A 16,205-nucleotide genomic window follows, 5' to 3' on the forward strand; every position below is an offset into this window, starting at 1 on the left:
TGAAAATGTTTTTAATAGTTTATTTTACAATAGGCACACAGTCTCATACAACACTCTGCATCATGCGTTTGGATGTGTACTTGAGCTTTTAAAAGGCAGCTTCATACAGAATCCTCGACAAGGGATCAGTGGTTTTATACAGTCAAGCCAAATAAAGCTGAAATGCCAAAAGATCGACCAATAGTTTCTGATTTATAATCTCTTTTGAGTTCTTTGTAGGAAAACACTTCAAAGTAAGGAAATATGTTGAACTCTATTAAATTCTGTATTCAAATTTAAGGGCCAGATTTGTCTTTAAAAAAAAATCACCATGAACTTCCAACTCCAAAATCAGCATCAATTAAGAGCCAATTGCAGATCATCAGATGAAAAGCAAATAAGTAATTACCATATTCTAAAGAGATTTAGGGTATGAACTCGCTGAAGACCTGACTGTAGTATTATGGTAAGCAATCTTCCAAACAGCACTGCAGTGAAATATTACAGGGCTGGTACTTGGTAGTTAATAACAGCACATTAACTGGTGGCGTGTACTTGTTCCTTCCTTCTTGTCCTGTTGTTTTATTCTGTAGTCTGACAGCGCTGCTTTTATGGCATCTTCTGCAAGCACTGAAATAAAAAGGAGTGAGGAGGTTTTAGAAACACTTTGAACATGAAATAAGCTTCTTTTACCAAGAAATTATATAGTAAAAGTTACTTAAAAGTAGGCTTGTTTATATGGAGAAAATCAAATAGACATTGTAAGGTTGATCATTGGTGCTTTCACAAAGTATTTACACAATGAGATTTTTGATAAGTAATCATCAGTAATGTGGATATAATGACTAACTGGGTAAATAATAGATTAGCTAGAAAAAACCATAACTTTACTGTAATGCAGCCTTTAAAACCTTGAAAAGACAACTCTTATGACATATATTACCATATCCAAACGTCTGAGATGATATCTAGTCTCATATCACAATATAGACATGCCTAGCCCAATTTAAAATGTAGATATAGATATATTGCCTAGCCCTATTTAAAAATGTACAAAAACTGAGCATGCATGGGAGATTTTGTTTTGATTTAATAGACAGTGCTCTCCACCGCCATCATCATTGAAACGCTTCAATGATGAGCATTCAGGTGTATGATAACACTGACTTGTGTTTGCGAGAACATTACACCGCTGCTTTCTTTCTTGCTTTGAACTTACTGGAGCAATGCAGCTTGACTGGAGGAAGGCAGAGTTCTTTGGCAATGTCTGTGTTCCTGATCTTCAGAGCGTCATCAACCTACAGGATGAAAGCAGACGTTAACAAAATAGCAAGACTAGCCATTATTCTCCTTTCCTTTTTTATCCCTGTTATAGAAACTCACTGATTTCCCTTTCACCCACTCTGTTGCTAGAGAACTCGAGGCAATGGCTGATCCGCAGCCAAATGTCTTAAACTTTGCATCAACAATCGTGCCGTTTTCATCCACCTGGATCTGGAAACAATATAGAATCAAACACCTTGTTGGACAATAGGAAGTTGACGGTCATGACAGCAGCTGAGTTTAACCTCTAACTTACCTGAAGTTTCATTACATCACCACAGGCTGGTGCACCCACCAATCCCGTCCCCACATTCTTGGAGTTTTTGTCTAGAGTTCCCACATTTCTTGGGTTCTCATAGTGGTCCACCACCTAGTGGAAATTGACAAACAGAATATTAAATATATCTGTTAGTCTTGAGTGTTAGAAAGATTAGCTACTGTCAGACGGTATCTACGTCCCACAGCTCAATATCTTTTACATATTAACTCAAAAACATGGAGTCCTGACTCCTGTGAACAAACGAATGACCCCTATCAGAAAACACACGTAACGTTAGCTAATCGTCAATAAATGGTTGGTTAACGTTGGTTACAATTACGAGTTTAAAACACATTTAATTTACCTTTATGTGATATGAACAGAGAGCATTCAGCTCCGGGGTGAACAAACGACTGCTAAATAACAACAGCGAGGACGCAGAGTTTCGTAAAGACACCATCGCCATGTTGAGATAATGAAGAACGGAAATCAACGAGTTTGGCCGAAACAGGACGACCACTTTTTGTTGACAAACAAGTGAAGAAGGAAGGTATCGCCGGAGAAGGAGCCCCTACTAGCGGCCAACAGCAGCCGTTACAGGGGATCCATGGTGAGTTCAGGCTCCACCTCTCACGATACTCCTGTGTTACCAGGCAGATAGGCTTTCCAACATGGCAGCGTCAAGCAACGAGAAGAAAACGCAGTTGCAAAATATGGAGGAGGAAGATGCAGGAATGGAGGCGAGAGAGATGGAATCGGATGAAGAGGAGCAGGACGGCATGGGAGCAGAAAATTCAGACGACGAAGAGGACGATTCGTCGGAAGACGAGAAAGAAAATGAAGCCGAGATCCAACGGTTGGAGGAGCAGGTAATTAGCCAACAGCCAAGCTGAGTTCACTAACGTTAGCCGATGAGCTAATGAGAATGAATGGATGGTAAACACAGTCAGCTACAATGAACCACCAGCTTTAAAATGATGAGCCAATCTATACTGCTCTGGTTTCATGGAAACTTTAAAAAAACACACGTCAGCTGCTGTTATCTAAAATAATTCAATGTATTTTATGATACGACGTCATTCACATAGCTGTCGTGATGAGTTAGCTGACCTGCTAATCTGTGATGCTAATGGTTTGTCTTGTGTCACACGCGCCTTTTTTACTATCCCAGTCAAGTGGGACATAACAGCTTCCAGGAAGTACAAATCATAGACTGTATAACATAGGAGTAAATATAAATGTCTTAACTTTATTTTGAGTCACGCGTAAAGAGTTAATTCGGCTGTATTGATGACGTCTCATAACCATTTTCACAATTTAATCTGGTGCAGTAATACAGTAAATGTTGTAGTCTCTCCTTTAACGGTAGAGAGTAGCGTATGTAACATTAATGCAGCATTACTTATGTTTACTTGGTACATCTATCTCAACTTTATGGTCATTTTGGAGGCTGAACCTTTGTGCTATACTGCACAGACTGTCTAGCCTCAGTGAAATTAATAGACAAAATAATTAAACCCCTGTCGCTATAATGCAAACTACAGTCTCCAAAATGATTACAAGTTGAATCAACACCTTTCTAAAATGAAATGAGAGTTTATTAAACTGCATTAGATTAAAGTTAGGTAGATATACCTAATAAACTAGCAACCAAGTGTCAAAGTACTGTATTGTATCAATTTATATGTGTGTCGTTGTGTAAATTATTAAACATCGTAATGTCATAACTTAATCTCTGTGACATAATTGAGATATGAATTTACTTTGACAGTGGTATTTAATCACTGCTAAATAAATACAGAAGAAGCACAAGTTAATTAGGATATGTTTGATTGTGTTCTTCAACGTCTAACCCCCTTTCATCTTTGTTTGATTGTTCAGCTGTCGATCAATGCTTTCGACTACAACTGCCACGTGGATCTCATCAAACTACTGAAGCAGGAAGGAGAACTTGTCCGTCTGCGAAAGGCAAGGCAGAAGATGAGTGAGCTTTTCCCACTCACTGAAGGTTTGTGCATGCTCGATGAAGTATCAGTTGACAGCATCTCTGCTCATTATACATTATTTGCAACTGAAACCACATTTTCTTGAACCCTGCAGAGATCTGGCTAGAATGGCTCAAGGATGAGATACGTCTGACCGAGGAGGAGCCAAACCGGGAGAAAGTGTATGAACTTTTTGAAAAAGCTGTGAAAGACTATCTCTGTGAGTGCATCCCACTATTGTTGACGGCCTTTGATTTGACATTTGGTTATTTCCTGATCTTAATATTGAATCTGTATTTATACCCAGGTCCAGAAATCTGGCTTGAATATGCTCAGTATTCAATTGGTGGCATGGGCTCACCAGGTGGGATGGACAAGGTGAGATCCATCTTTGAGAGAGCTGTGACAGCTGTGGGGCTTCATATGACCAAGGGACAGACGGTGTGGGAGGCGTTCAGAGAGTTTGAGAACGCCATTCTATCCACACTACAGGTTTGTGTTTCCATCACTAGGATCTTATCAGTGGGCAAACATAGGCTCTTGATTTTTGTTGCTGTTTGATTAGAGACACATGACAGAGAGATTTATTTTAATGATACAATTGCAAAAACAGAAAGTATAGTATAGTGATATACTATTGGTGTGTTCGCAAGCGCATTCTGGCACAAACAGGATTGTTCGGTTCGGTGATTCAGAGCCGCTCACTGTCTGAGTGGCAGAGCATACTCTGGGCACTTGTCTCAGGAAATACAGCAGCAGAGCGCTAAGCGCACTGAAGGTGTGATGAACTGCTGAGATGGCAGGAACCGTCATAGCAAAATGCAACAAATTGTGGACTATTTGATGAATTTAATTAAATAATCCATTCACTACCTCCTAACGTTAGCTAGTAGCCTACATTTCATAGCGTTGCATATTGTTAGTCTCATCATAATCCTCTCTAGCATCCTTCTCACTTTCGACAAGCTTGTGCACAAGAGGCGCTACATTTTGTATTGTACATACCGATAAAGTTTTGTTTTCTGTCCATTTTAACTTAAAGCTTTCGTTAATTCATATAGAAATACAACAGTACATCTTTGAACAAGAGCGCTCTTATATCAATGTGCTAGATAGGATTTATGAACGCACCCTGTATCAATAGTAATCTGTCTCTGTCAGGTTAATATTGTGTCACAGCATGCTTTTGAATGATAATCCATTCACTTACCTCAGAATAAACACAAATTCTTTAATTGCTGCATTTGAATTCCTGACTTCGTTTTGGCATTTTCTCTGCTGTGTTTCCTCCCAGCCTCCCCCCGGCAGGATTCCCAGCCGCGAGGAGCAGGAGTTGCTGAAAATTCAGCTTGAGCGTATCCATACACTGTTTCGCCGCCAGCTGGCCGTCCCCTTAATGGGTAAGCATGACGCTTCTTCTGCCCAGACGGGCTGCTGTTAAACAAGCAGGATTTGTGTTGTGAGCGCCATATGTTTAAAAAGATGAAAAACTGTGAATTAACTGAGATTACTTATCCCACACGGCAGTGTTAAGTGTGGCACATATTTGGAAAGAGAACGTGACGATTCTGTCGCAGGAGTGGGCAACAGATGGCCAGATGGTCCAGTATTGCTGTTTTTTTCTGTCCCAGCTGAATGTAGACCAGAGGCATTTCTGTCATGTTTCAAACCCTTTCTCATCTGAACATCTCACTTACAAGATTGAGATTCGGGAACTATTGCAAATTCACACAATCCTGCAGCACGATAAAAGTTATACTTCTCAATGTTCCTCTTTTGACGTTTAGTCAATTCTGTATGTGGTGTATGTGTCTTTATTGACAATGTTGAAAAGTGTCTTTAAACTTTGAAAATTGTGCTCTGTTGCTTTGTAGACATGGAAGCCACCTATGCTGAGTATGAGGAGTGGTCTGAACATGGGGTGGCTGACACGGTCATAAGTCAGTACAAGAAGGCTTTGCAGCAGCTGGCAAAGTGCAAATCTTTCGAAGAACCACTGGTAACTGACTTGAATTGATAATTCTGACTATTACTTTTCATGTGTTTTAAATAATGTGAATACATTTTACAATGTGTAATATCTGTGCTGTGGTGTGTTGTCTTTCTGCAGATAATAGCAGAACCTCCAAAGCTGGCAGAGTATCAGTCCGTCATCGACTTTGAACTAAAGGAGGGTGACCCAGCACGGATCCAGATAATCTATGAGCGTACCCTGGCAGAGAACTGCCTGGTACCAGACATGTGGGCAAAATACACAACCTATCTCGTGAGTATTGGTCCGTGTTTGGCGTGGTGCTGTCCTTAAAGGGTTCCCAGTCAGACTGTAATGTTTACTGTGTAGAGTTTGGACTCGTTTCACATAGCACCTCCCTGTCGTACTGCTCTTATTCAGCGACTTAAACTTGCCAACTACATTGTCTGCAAGCAAAGGCTAAACCGCTGTAATTACAGCGTTGCGATTGTGATTTCTCCAACAGCTCCTCTTGAAATGGATTTGTGGGTCTTTAAATCTTTGTTATAGAATTCCTGACATTTTAAACACTAACCTTGGACAATAACCAAAACTTAAGTCATATGAAAAGGGTACAATGTCTTGTAAGAAGAAAGGTTTTTTTGTTTGTTTATTTTAAACCTTCCAGCTTGTTTGAGATTATTTCAAGCATTGTGTTATTTGTTCTCTCTGGACTATACAGGATCGTCAGCTGAAGTTCAAAGACTTGGTTCTCTCCTCGCACGAACGTGCCGTCAGGAACTGTCCCTGGACCATGGGTCTGTGGAAGAGCTACGTGCTAGCTCTCGAGAGGCACGGAGCTGACCATCCGACTGTCTCAGGTAACAACTCTCGAGTGCAGCGAGACTCTGCTCAGACGATGACTCTGGTGCTGTTTCCATGCAGTTGTTTCACATGGGGGGGAAAAAAAATCCCAGATGCTTATTCTGGTATATTGGAGCTTGCTTGGCCATATTATGTAATGTCTTTGTTTTCCTTTCAGATGTTTTTGAAAAGGCGCTGAATGCAGGTTTCATTCAAGCGACGGATTATGTGGAAATTTGGCAGGCATTCCTCGACTACCTGAGGAGACGTGTGGACTTTAGCAAAGGTGTGTGTGTGTGTGTGTGTGTGTGTGTGTGTGTGAGAAACAGAATTTGTCTTTGTGTTTGGAAACTATCAAGTTCACTCCTTGTTCCTCAGCTTACGGTGTTCCCTCTTGTTTTTGCAGAATCCAGTAAAGAGTTGGAGGAGCTACGTGGAGCTTTCTCTCGGTCTCTGGACTACATGAAACAAGATGTTGAAGAAAGTAAGTAGATTTGATTCTGACTGAGATTTTCTTCTTTGGTGGTATTCTTGGTCTGGTTTTCATATAATTCATTGTTTTGTGTCACTGCAGGGATTTGGTGAAAGTGGAGATCCTTCTTGTATCATAATGCAGATCTGGGCGAGGATAGAGGTAAGCAGTGTTACTATGATGACCATTTTCAAGAGTTGAATTTCTGTTCTGTTGAATTGTATTCAACCCTGTGTTTAATCAGATTATTATTATTATTTGCTCGTCTATTGAATCATAGGACAACGGCAATGAGCTTGTCCATTTTAAGCCTAGTAATAGCTCAAGTGTCTATAACTACTCTATGAAGTACTTGTTCCACCAAATGACTTTGAAGCGTAATGATATTTCTACTTGGGGCCCATTGAGACATATGGTAAAAGACTACTTTTTAACACTTGTATGTGTTTTTTGAAGTTATATAACATCACTGTCACGTGTAATATGGAAACAGTCTGCACAAATAAACATCTCTTTTCTCTCTCTCTCTCTCTCTCCTCACCAGGCTCTCCACTGCAAAAACATCCAAAAAGCCAGAGAACTGTGGGACAGTATCATGACAAAAGGGAACGCTAAATATGCCAACATGTGGCTGGAGTACTATAACCTTGAAAGGTTTGTCAATCAATGTCTGAGTGAAAAAAAGTTATGTGCAAATACTTTTTTATAGCCAAAACTTGTACATGGTGATCTTGATTTTTTTTTTTTACTTCCTCCGTAGGTCTTATGGAGACCCTGTTCACTGTCGGAAAGCTCTGCACAGAGCAGTTCAATGCACCACAGACTACCCTGAGCATGTGAGTGAAGTCCTGCTCACATTCGAGAGGGTGGAAGGTGAGTCCCAATATATAAAAATCAAACGCAACATAAAAATAAAGAAGATTTTCATAAATAAAAACGTTTCTCTGGATTTCAGGTTCTCTTGAGGACTGGGACGTGGCAGTGCAGAAGACAGAGACCCGGCTGAACAGGATCAATGAGCAACGAGCGAAGGTACGAGCACATATCAGCAATGCACTGGGCAGGAGTATCAGTATTTAGCTGCTTTTGGCTAATGTTGCCATGTTCTGCCCATCTGTTAGGTGGCTGTGAAAGAAGCTAACCTCGCTCGCCAAGAGGAGGGGAAAGTTGATCAGCGGCAGAGGGCCAAGGCCGACAAGAAGACTCAGAAGAAAGGCCAGAAGGGAACTCGAGCTGTGGAGAAGAGGAAAGCAGAGCAGCATGATTATCATGATGAGTGGAACGATGACTCGGGTAAATAAGATAATTTGTATGATAAACCTTTTTTATTTTAAAGTGAAAAGCTTGAGAAATGTCATGCTTCCCAGGAGTCATTGAAATCCTTGAAAGTTTGTGAACCCTGAATTATGTTTTTACATATTTTTCTGAACAAGCTCCTAAAAGGCACAGAGGGAACGGGGACCACGCCTCAGAGGAGTACATGGAGACTGAGACAGGACGCTTTGGGAGGAACGCCCCCCCTGGCTATAAGCCGGCTCAACATGGCAATAAAAGAGCCCAGCAGGGATCCGCCGCCGCCCAGACACAGAACGATGAGAAGCCCGAGCTTCGAAACGATAACAGCAGTGTGTTCATCAGCAACCTGGCATACACGCTGGAGGAACCAGAGGCAAAGCTCAGGTCGCTGTTGGAGACCTGTGGTCCCATCAAACAGGTTCGCCCCGTCTTCGGGACCAAAGGGACCTTTAAAGGCTACGGCTATGTACAGTTTGAGTCCACAGCGTCTGTCTCTGAAGCCCTGAAGCTGGACAGACAGGAGGTGGAGGGAAGGCCCATGTTTGTGTCTCCTTGTGTAGACAAAAACAAAAATCCCGACTTTAAGGTAAATATGAACACAAGTTATTTTCTCAAATATTATAACCAGAGTATCTGCAGGTCTTACAGCCTTAAACATCTTTGAAAACATGAATGTGCTACATAACCGTACATTTCATTTACAATTTTTTTTTTAATTCATTTTATGCCACTTGCCTATCCAGGTCGCATTCATTTAATTGTATCATAATAAATTCTTCTTTTATACATCTGAGAGGTACTAAAAACATGTGATGTAATAATCAATATTTCTAGGTCATAATGTCTCTACTGGTTTTCCATCACACTTTGGCCATTATAACTAACACAGGTGTTACATTGATTTCTGTGGTATTTAAAAATGTCTTTAAAAGTCTTGAATGTATCTTTGTGGACTCTGCAGAAACCTTGACAATGTGCAGTAACAACAACAATAATTTCCCCGTAGGTGTTTAAATACCAGATATCCCTGGAGAAGCAAAAACTCTTCATCTCTGGGCTGCCGTTCTCGTGCACTAAAGAGCAACTGGAGGAAATCTGCAAAAGTCATGGCACCATCAAAGAAATTCGTCTGGTCACGTATCGCTCAGGAAAACCCAAGGTGAGGCATAAAGGGGAGGACGGTGCCCAGATGTTTGGCTAAGAAAAGTCATCGTTATTGAGCTAACCTCTGACCGTGCAGATGCTGAACAAAGTCAAGGTTAAGTGTCAGCTGCTGTTGATGTATTAACTCTCTCGCTGTGTGGCTCTGCAGGGTCTGGCATATGTTGAGTTTGCAGATGAAGCCCAGGCTTCTCAGGCAGTTCTAAAAATGGACGGCATGGACATCGGGGACAACAAAATCTGTGTTGCTATAAGTAACCCTCCTCGCAGAAATATGATGGATAAACCTGGCTCCAACAGGCCAGACATAATGCCTCGCCAGGTCTTTGGATCGTAAGTTTACCAACACATTTCTCTTTCATAACAACTGAAATGTTCTGAAAGTCTGCCTTTCTATGTTCTGTAACTGGTAAAGAAACAAAGCTGTTTTTTATGTTTTCCCAGGAGAGGAAGAGGACGCACTCAGTTGTCATTACTCCCTCGTTCCCTGCACCGACAAAGTGAGCCTGTAAGCAAAGTCAACAACGGTACTGCGGCTGAGCAGGTGCCGTCGACCGCCAATGCAGCCGGAGAGACGAAACCTTTGTCAAACTCAGACTTTGCCAAGATGCTTCTCAGCAAGTGAGAAGAGGAGCGAGAGAAATACGATCGCCTTCACACCGAAAGCCATCTTGTGTCCTTACAAATTAGTGTTGGTGATTTTTCTGTAATTGGTTAGCTGGCTTCCCTTTAACCTCAGTCTTGTTCTCATCATCCATTTTGCGAGATTTGCCTTAATCGCCGACCTCCTGCCCTCCATCGGAAAGCCTTTTCACCCGAGACTTTTCACCAGTGCGACAGATTGTTTTTGTTTGGTTTATTTGAAGGTGGCTGGCAGGCTATTTTATAAAAAGGAAAAGTGTATAATATTTGTGTGTAAATATACTGAATTTAAAATTGTACGCCTCATGTTGCAAAGTCTTTTCTTTTGTTGTGTAATGTGAAAGAGATCTGAGACGAGCATATGGCAGAGTATTTTTTTGATATAACATTCGAAACAGCCAAAATTGTGAATGTTGTTTTAAAAAGATGATGTAATATAAATGGTGTGTATGTACAGAAGTGGGATGTGCTACAGTGATGAACAGACATATTCTACAGATGTTTTTAGGAAACAGGATGTTTGTTGTGTTAACTTATTTTGACCTCTGAGGACAAAGTTAACAAGGATAGCAAAGACTTTGTTCTGACTATATAGTATAACTAATTCATTATACTTAGATTTTTCATAATGTCATCTGTGAGTTACCATCTGCTATTACTCCTCAGCATTATGATGCTATGGAGTCTACAGAGGGTCCGCTAAGTTAGTATTAGTTAAGGCTTTATCTTGGCCCGAGGGCATGTTATTAGAGTATGAAAACTGCCCTATTATGTCAAATGCTAACGCGTGATATCAGTTATAGTATTTACAGAACTGCTCTAAGTATACGTTCTCGTGATTTCTTTGCTTTCATACATCACTGTTCATGTGACCCGTGTGTTCAGGGTAAACCTCCATCAAATCAGTCTGATGTGTGTGTGTGTGCTGTGGACCCACAGAGAGATTTGGAGGGAAATGAACCATATTCTCTTAAACAGGTTTTAGATTATTGATGGGATGAAATGCATTCGATGACATCATCCTAAAGTCTAGGAAATTGTGATTTTTTTTCAGTTCTCTCAAGTTTTGGTGCTCAAAATATTCAACAGATTAATTCGATACAAATATTTGTTACCTGCAGCCCTGAAAGAGTTAATTGATATAAGAGAAGTCATAAATTAGTTTAAGGTGTTAAGAGTTAAGAGATAACTGTACATGTGGAACTCGTGTGTACACTGTGAAAGTGAATCCTTAGAACGTTACAAACCTAAGTACTGTTTTATAAATGTAGTTTGGATCTGGTTTTATTTGTTATCAGTGGTTTATTTCACCCTCTAAATTAACTTTGTGAGATGAGCCACTTGGCGCACAGCTCTGCAGTATTCTGCCTAAAGAGGCTTTTGCCGTCTTCTACACATTAAGTTCTGCAGCTCCTTCAACATGAAAAGAGAATCTGCAGTTCTCCATCTTGTTTCCCCACGTTCTAAGCCGACCATTTTTCCAGTTGTCTTGTTTGGATATTGACAATTGTGTATGTTTACATAATGTTCAGTATGCTAATTTAAAAAAGGTCACCATAGTTTGTAATAAATGTAATGGAATACAAGCTATATGTATTGCTCTCACCATAGTGGCCTAATCTAAAAAAGAAATGTCTAGTCACCTTTCATTTTCTGTCCAATACTAAAAGATGCTATGTGTTCATTGGTGTTGTTTATAAGTTCTAAAGTTAATGTTTTAAATAGGGGTAAATAATAGCTTTTTTGTGTTCAATCACAGTATTTATTTACCTGCTTTATCTACCATTTTCTACCCTTGTGTTTTGGGTCCTGTAAAAAACAAAGTCATGTCATGTTTTTCTTTTTCTGGTCTAAACTTGTTCTAATAAAGTCATGAAAATGATCCCAGTATGACACCTACATCTTTGTTCATTCTGAAACATTTTATAAACAAAGACTAACTAAAAGTTAATATAACACTCATTTCAAAATAAATAACCAAATACATGAAAGTGCTTTACAGTGTTAGGATACCATCATTATCCCAAAGATAATTCACTAAATGTTCACACAAACACTAAACATTCGCACTGAAGCTTCTCTAGTCAAACAACATGATAAGAAAGCCTTCTTTCCTCCTCACATCACCAGTAGTCAAACTGCAGATTGTATTCTGATGGGATTTGAAATTCATTACCACTCTTATGGGTATATGGTTACAAACAAAGTTTATTTTCATTGACCTAAACCTAAAACAGCAAAATCAGATTTCAATTAAACATCATGGAGCAGTTTCAATGAAGTCAGCTGGAACCCAAACTGATGCAACTGGGTGATAAGGTGGGATATGGCCAAAAGACAATTCAACACATGATTGTTTTTAGATTCTCCTCTTGTCTCTAGCTCAGTTGTGAATGGGGATAGTCTGTTTGCAGTCGGAACAGGCGTGGTCCTCGCTGGCTCCCGGCAGCCCAACAGCGTGCTCCGTTGTAGAAATCAACAATGTGTCCAATGTCATCTCTGTACATTTAGCTATGAAGCGAATGAAGGGCCGTACATCGCCCTCATTAGCCGTGTCTAGAGCTGCATAATACTCTGCCCTTTGTTCTTTGCGTATAGTGATCGGTGGGTATCGCGCTTGCATGAGCACAAGATTCATGAGCAGCCGTGATGTGCGTCCGTTGCCGTCTACAAATGGGTGCACATACACCAGTTTGTAGTGGGCGAGAGCTGCGTACTCCACAGGATGCATTTGCAGGGCATCCTCAGAGTTAAGCCACTGAACCAGCTCCTGCATATGTCTCTGCAGGTCCCGAGGGTGTGGGGGGATGTGGTGGCCCACAAATACCTGGTTGGTGCGCAGCCTCCCTCCCTCCACAGGGTCCACGTAGCCGAGCACCCGCCGGTGAATCTCCAGCATGTCACTGATGGTCATGGTTCCTGTTCTGGACAACAGCGTGGTGTTGATGTACTTCATGGCTGCATCCACACCGATGGCCTCGTTCTGCTCCTGCAGGCTCTTCCCAGGGACGGCGTAACGCGTCTCGAGGATGTGACGGATCTCAGACAGAGTGAGCGTGTTGCCTTCAATGGCCACCGTGTGGTAGATGTGGTGGTAGTAGGTTTCCTCCATCACCCGGCGGAGTGCAGAGTTGCCTTTAGGAATGGACATAAGCCGGCGCACTTTACTGTCAATGATGCCAAAGTAGCGCTGGTCAATCTCTTCCACCAGGGGAAGAGTTCGGTCCCGGCTCACCAGAGCTTTCTCATTACATGGAGAGATGGCCAAGGCCTTGGTGTAGAGGTGGTCTGCCTGGACGACATCCTTCTCCTCCTCCAGAATAGTCCCCAGCTCCGTTAGGGCATCCACAAAGTCTGGATTCATGCTGAGTGCATGCACCAGCAGTTTGTGAGCCTTCTCCCTCTTCCCCAGTTTCTTCATCTCCAGAGCCAACTGCAGCGCCGCCTTGGCCTCCAGCTTCATCTCTGCAATCAGAACATGATGGACAACTCATGATATTCATATATCCATGATATCTTATTCAAGTAGTGATCATTACATAACATAACAACTGTACTTCATACTGAATACTGTATTAGGACAATTCAATAGAGTCAAAATGGTAAATGGACCTTAAGGCAAGTCCTCATGTCGTCCTTCTTTATGCTGTACTAGACAAATCTAATTGTGTCTTTAACATACGGTATTGGAGTAGAACTGTATAATTAGTGAATGCGTACACCTGTTCTTGTTCGTACCTTTGCTTGGCTTGGACCTCAGAGGCAACACATCAAGGGCAGTAAAGGGGACAGTGAGGCTGGTTGACTGCACAGCTGGAGGCTGCTGAGAGATTCCCCACAGCTGGCAGCGGAGCTGAGCGAAGCCCTTCAGGGCGGCGCAGCATTGGTCCTCCACCCCCACCAGGGGCATCAGGACGACCACCAGAGAGCCGAGGAGGACACACAACAGCGGGAACCACCCTCCGAGGAAACGGCCGCTGGTGTAACGACACACCATCACAGCAGCCATGATGATCCCCGGTTAAACCCTCCATCCTCTAGTGATACGGTTCCCCATGTATATCCACCCCAGCTAACAGAACCGACTGGCGGCGGACAGGAGGTAAAACACGGTCAACATGACACCGGACACCTACCGAAATCTGCCGGCGGAGGAAATTCAGCGCAGTTACCAAACTTTTACAACTCCTACGTTAGCTAACGCTAGTTAGGTCAACTTAGCACCCTGTCGCATTTATGTGACTTGAAGCTGAAACTCCAAAACACTAAATGAACGAATAGACGACGGTTGACTTGTTCTCGGCGTCAGTACAGTTGTCTCCAATAAATACACATCATCAACTTCCGTGGTCACTCTGAACGTGTGAACATGCTGGAATATCATTGGTCAGAATACTATTGAAGGGCGTTGCTGATTGGCTGTAAACCCAGCAATACAACAAATGATTCGTAACGGTCTCTGATTGGTTTAGATTTCAGGCAACGCTTACTAAACACAGTGTTCAACTGCGCTTCTTATAAAACCATCCAAAAAAACATCCCTAATTTGGGTACAATTACATGCATTGCGAAGATGGATACTTTTTCTGTGAGCACATCGTGTTCTCCTGTTTATAATGCAACTATACAACTTTTAAAACACGTTTTATTTTTTTATTTACTTACTTATTTTTGTCTGTTCATGTGTAATTATTAATTTCATATTTATTTTTATTTTCAGTTGACATTTTTATTTTTATTTTTGCCGTGGTACCTCTAATTATACTCTATTTTTTGATTATGTGGCTACCATAATACTATTCTTTTTCATTTAAATGCAAATGTTCTAACAAACAGAAGAGGGCAGCATTGCTCTGTTATGCAAACATCACAGTTATAGCATATCCTATGAAGACTGCAGTAACACTCTTCAAAATGAGTTTCATGAAGATTTCTTCTTGTGCAATCCAATCTGTTAATGCAATAAAAGGTTATCTATATTTGTATGAAGACTAATATGTTCCGCCTCAGCCTCATGTGCTACCTCTTTCTATTCACATTTGTTATCCTTTCAGTTCTATTTATACTTGTCCTTCATGTCATTGGTATTCAGTTTTGTTAGGTTTCATGTATTTTTATTAAACGCTTTTATACTTTTATATACATCATCTATTTATAGAGAAATTGCCTTTATGGACATTTCCACCAGCTGGGAACATCCTGTGGTGATGAGGATTGATTCCTGGCTATGTGCCAAAGCCAACACTATTAGACGTATCTTCGGCAGATGGCAGGCTATCGTCTCTAAATAGCTGAAATTCACTCACGCTGTCGCCACAAAGAAAGTTATGAATGGATAACCATGTAGATGATTTTGTGTGAAGTTAGAGATTTAGTAGGTCTGTCTGAAATTTGGGGGTTTGAATTTGTCAAGTCATGTTGCACACTGTAGTCACAGTGAGCTGTGGAGCTGCACACTAACCTCATTTACCACCACAGAGTCCCTCTGTGCTGCTCTGACCCACAGCAATTTTACCTTGGAGGATAATGGAGCAGCCATGCTTGAGCTGCATTATTTCTTTACAGTTATTCATGTGCTCTATCACACACCTCTCAAAGCAAAGAAGAGGCTGTAGCAAGTTATAGTGTCAAAGAGTATGTTAGAGAAAGAAACAAAGAAACCTCTGGGGAATATTTAATCAACGTGCTGCCAATGATTTAGTGCATAGGGGAAGGACGACTTACTGTTGCCTGTGGGATACAGGCTCTGGATTTAGTGTATATAAGGCTCTAATCATCCTCAGTGCTGTATAATTTTGCCACTGCACCAAGACACTTTTATTATTACTCTTTGGAATGGAAGCAGCTTTCACTCCATAATGCTCAAAACCAGGCCAGCAGCTGCTAGCATGAGAAGAACATTTTCCACATTTGTTTTTTTTATATTACAACATGAATGAACAGAAAACCAAAAAGTCTTCTAGATCTTCCACTTATTGAAGAATGTTTAAGTTTCCCTTATAAATTAGAGTAGAAGCCATGTTTAATTGCACAATGTGCCAGCGGTGAACCATGTCACTCAAAACAAAACCATACATCTTCATAAAATATTATAAATCTTTTAATGCATATGGTCAGAGGGCATCAATATATGAATATGTGAATATTAAGTATTTTTAGTATTTTAAGTTTCTAAAACTATAAATAAAAGAAGGAAAAATTAGAAAGGTAACTAAGACACTGCAGAGAGGTGGACAAGTGCTGAAAATATGCTAATGGTACGGTAATAATGGT

General features: G+C 41.0%; 3 protein-coding genes across 3 annotated transcripts; 1 reads left to right on the top strand and 2 right to left on the bottom strand.

Annotated features, from left to right (window-relative positions):
- Nucleotides 1–6: 6 nt before the first annotated feature.
- On the bottom strand, nucleotides 7–2,061 carry iscua (iron-sulfur cluster assembly enzyme a). The gene is given in 6 exon segments (XM_029439216.1): nucleotides 7–540; nucleotides 542–609; nucleotides 1,199–1,277; nucleotides 1,363–1,473; nucleotides 1,559–1,672; nucleotides 1,926–2,061. Coding segments are annotated over 6 exon segments (498 nt in total). The 5' UTR covers nucleotides 2,028–2,061; the 3' UTR covers nucleotides 7–516.
- A 36-nt stretch (nucleotides 2,062–2,097) lies between these two features.
- Nucleotides 2,098–10,997, top strand: sart3 (spliceosome associated factor 3, U4/U6 recycling protein). The gene is made up of 19 exons (XM_029439217.1): nucleotides 2,098–2,430; nucleotides 3,443–3,569; nucleotides 3,662–3,766; nucleotides 3,854–4,038; nucleotides 4,841–4,946; nucleotides 5,421–5,545; nucleotides 5,657–5,812; nucleotides 6,240–6,378; nucleotides 6,540–6,647; nucleotides 6,768–6,845; nucleotides 6,937–6,995; nucleotides 7,378–7,487; nucleotides 7,594–7,706; nucleotides 7,789–7,865; nucleotides 7,955–8,126; nucleotides 8,267–8,715; nucleotides 9,136–9,288; nucleotides 9,442–9,623; nucleotides 9,735–10,997. Exons 1-19 carry the CDS (start codon nucleotides 2,233–2,235, stop codon nucleotides 9,913–9,915), a joined length of 2,823 nt encoding a protein of 940 aa, XP_029295077.1. The 5' UTR covers nucleotides 2,098–2,232; the 3' UTR covers nucleotides 9,916–10,997.
- Nucleotides 10,998–11,833: 836 nt separating this feature from the next.
- On the bottom strand, nucleotides 11,834–14,311 carry ficd (FIC domain protein adenylyltransferase). Its single transcript, XM_029439215.1, has 2 exons — nucleotides 13,671–14,311; nucleotides 11,834–13,397 (listed from the first exon to the last, which is right to left on the bottom strand). Exons 1-2 carry the CDS (start codon nucleotides 13,939–13,941, stop codon nucleotides 12,316–12,318), a joined length of 1,353 nt encoding a protein of 450 aa, XP_029295075.1. The 5' UTR covers nucleotides 13,942–14,311; the 3' UTR covers nucleotides 11,834–12,315.
- Nucleotides 14,312–16,205: the final 1,894 nt, after the last annotated feature.

Source organism: Cottoperca gobio, chromosome 9, assembly GCF_900634415.1.
Source record: "Cottoperca gobio chromosome 9, fCotGob3.1, whole genome shotgun sequence".
Lineage (NCBI taxonomy): Eukaryota > Metazoa > Chordata > Actinopteri > Perciformes > Bovichtidae > Cottoperca > Cottoperca gobio.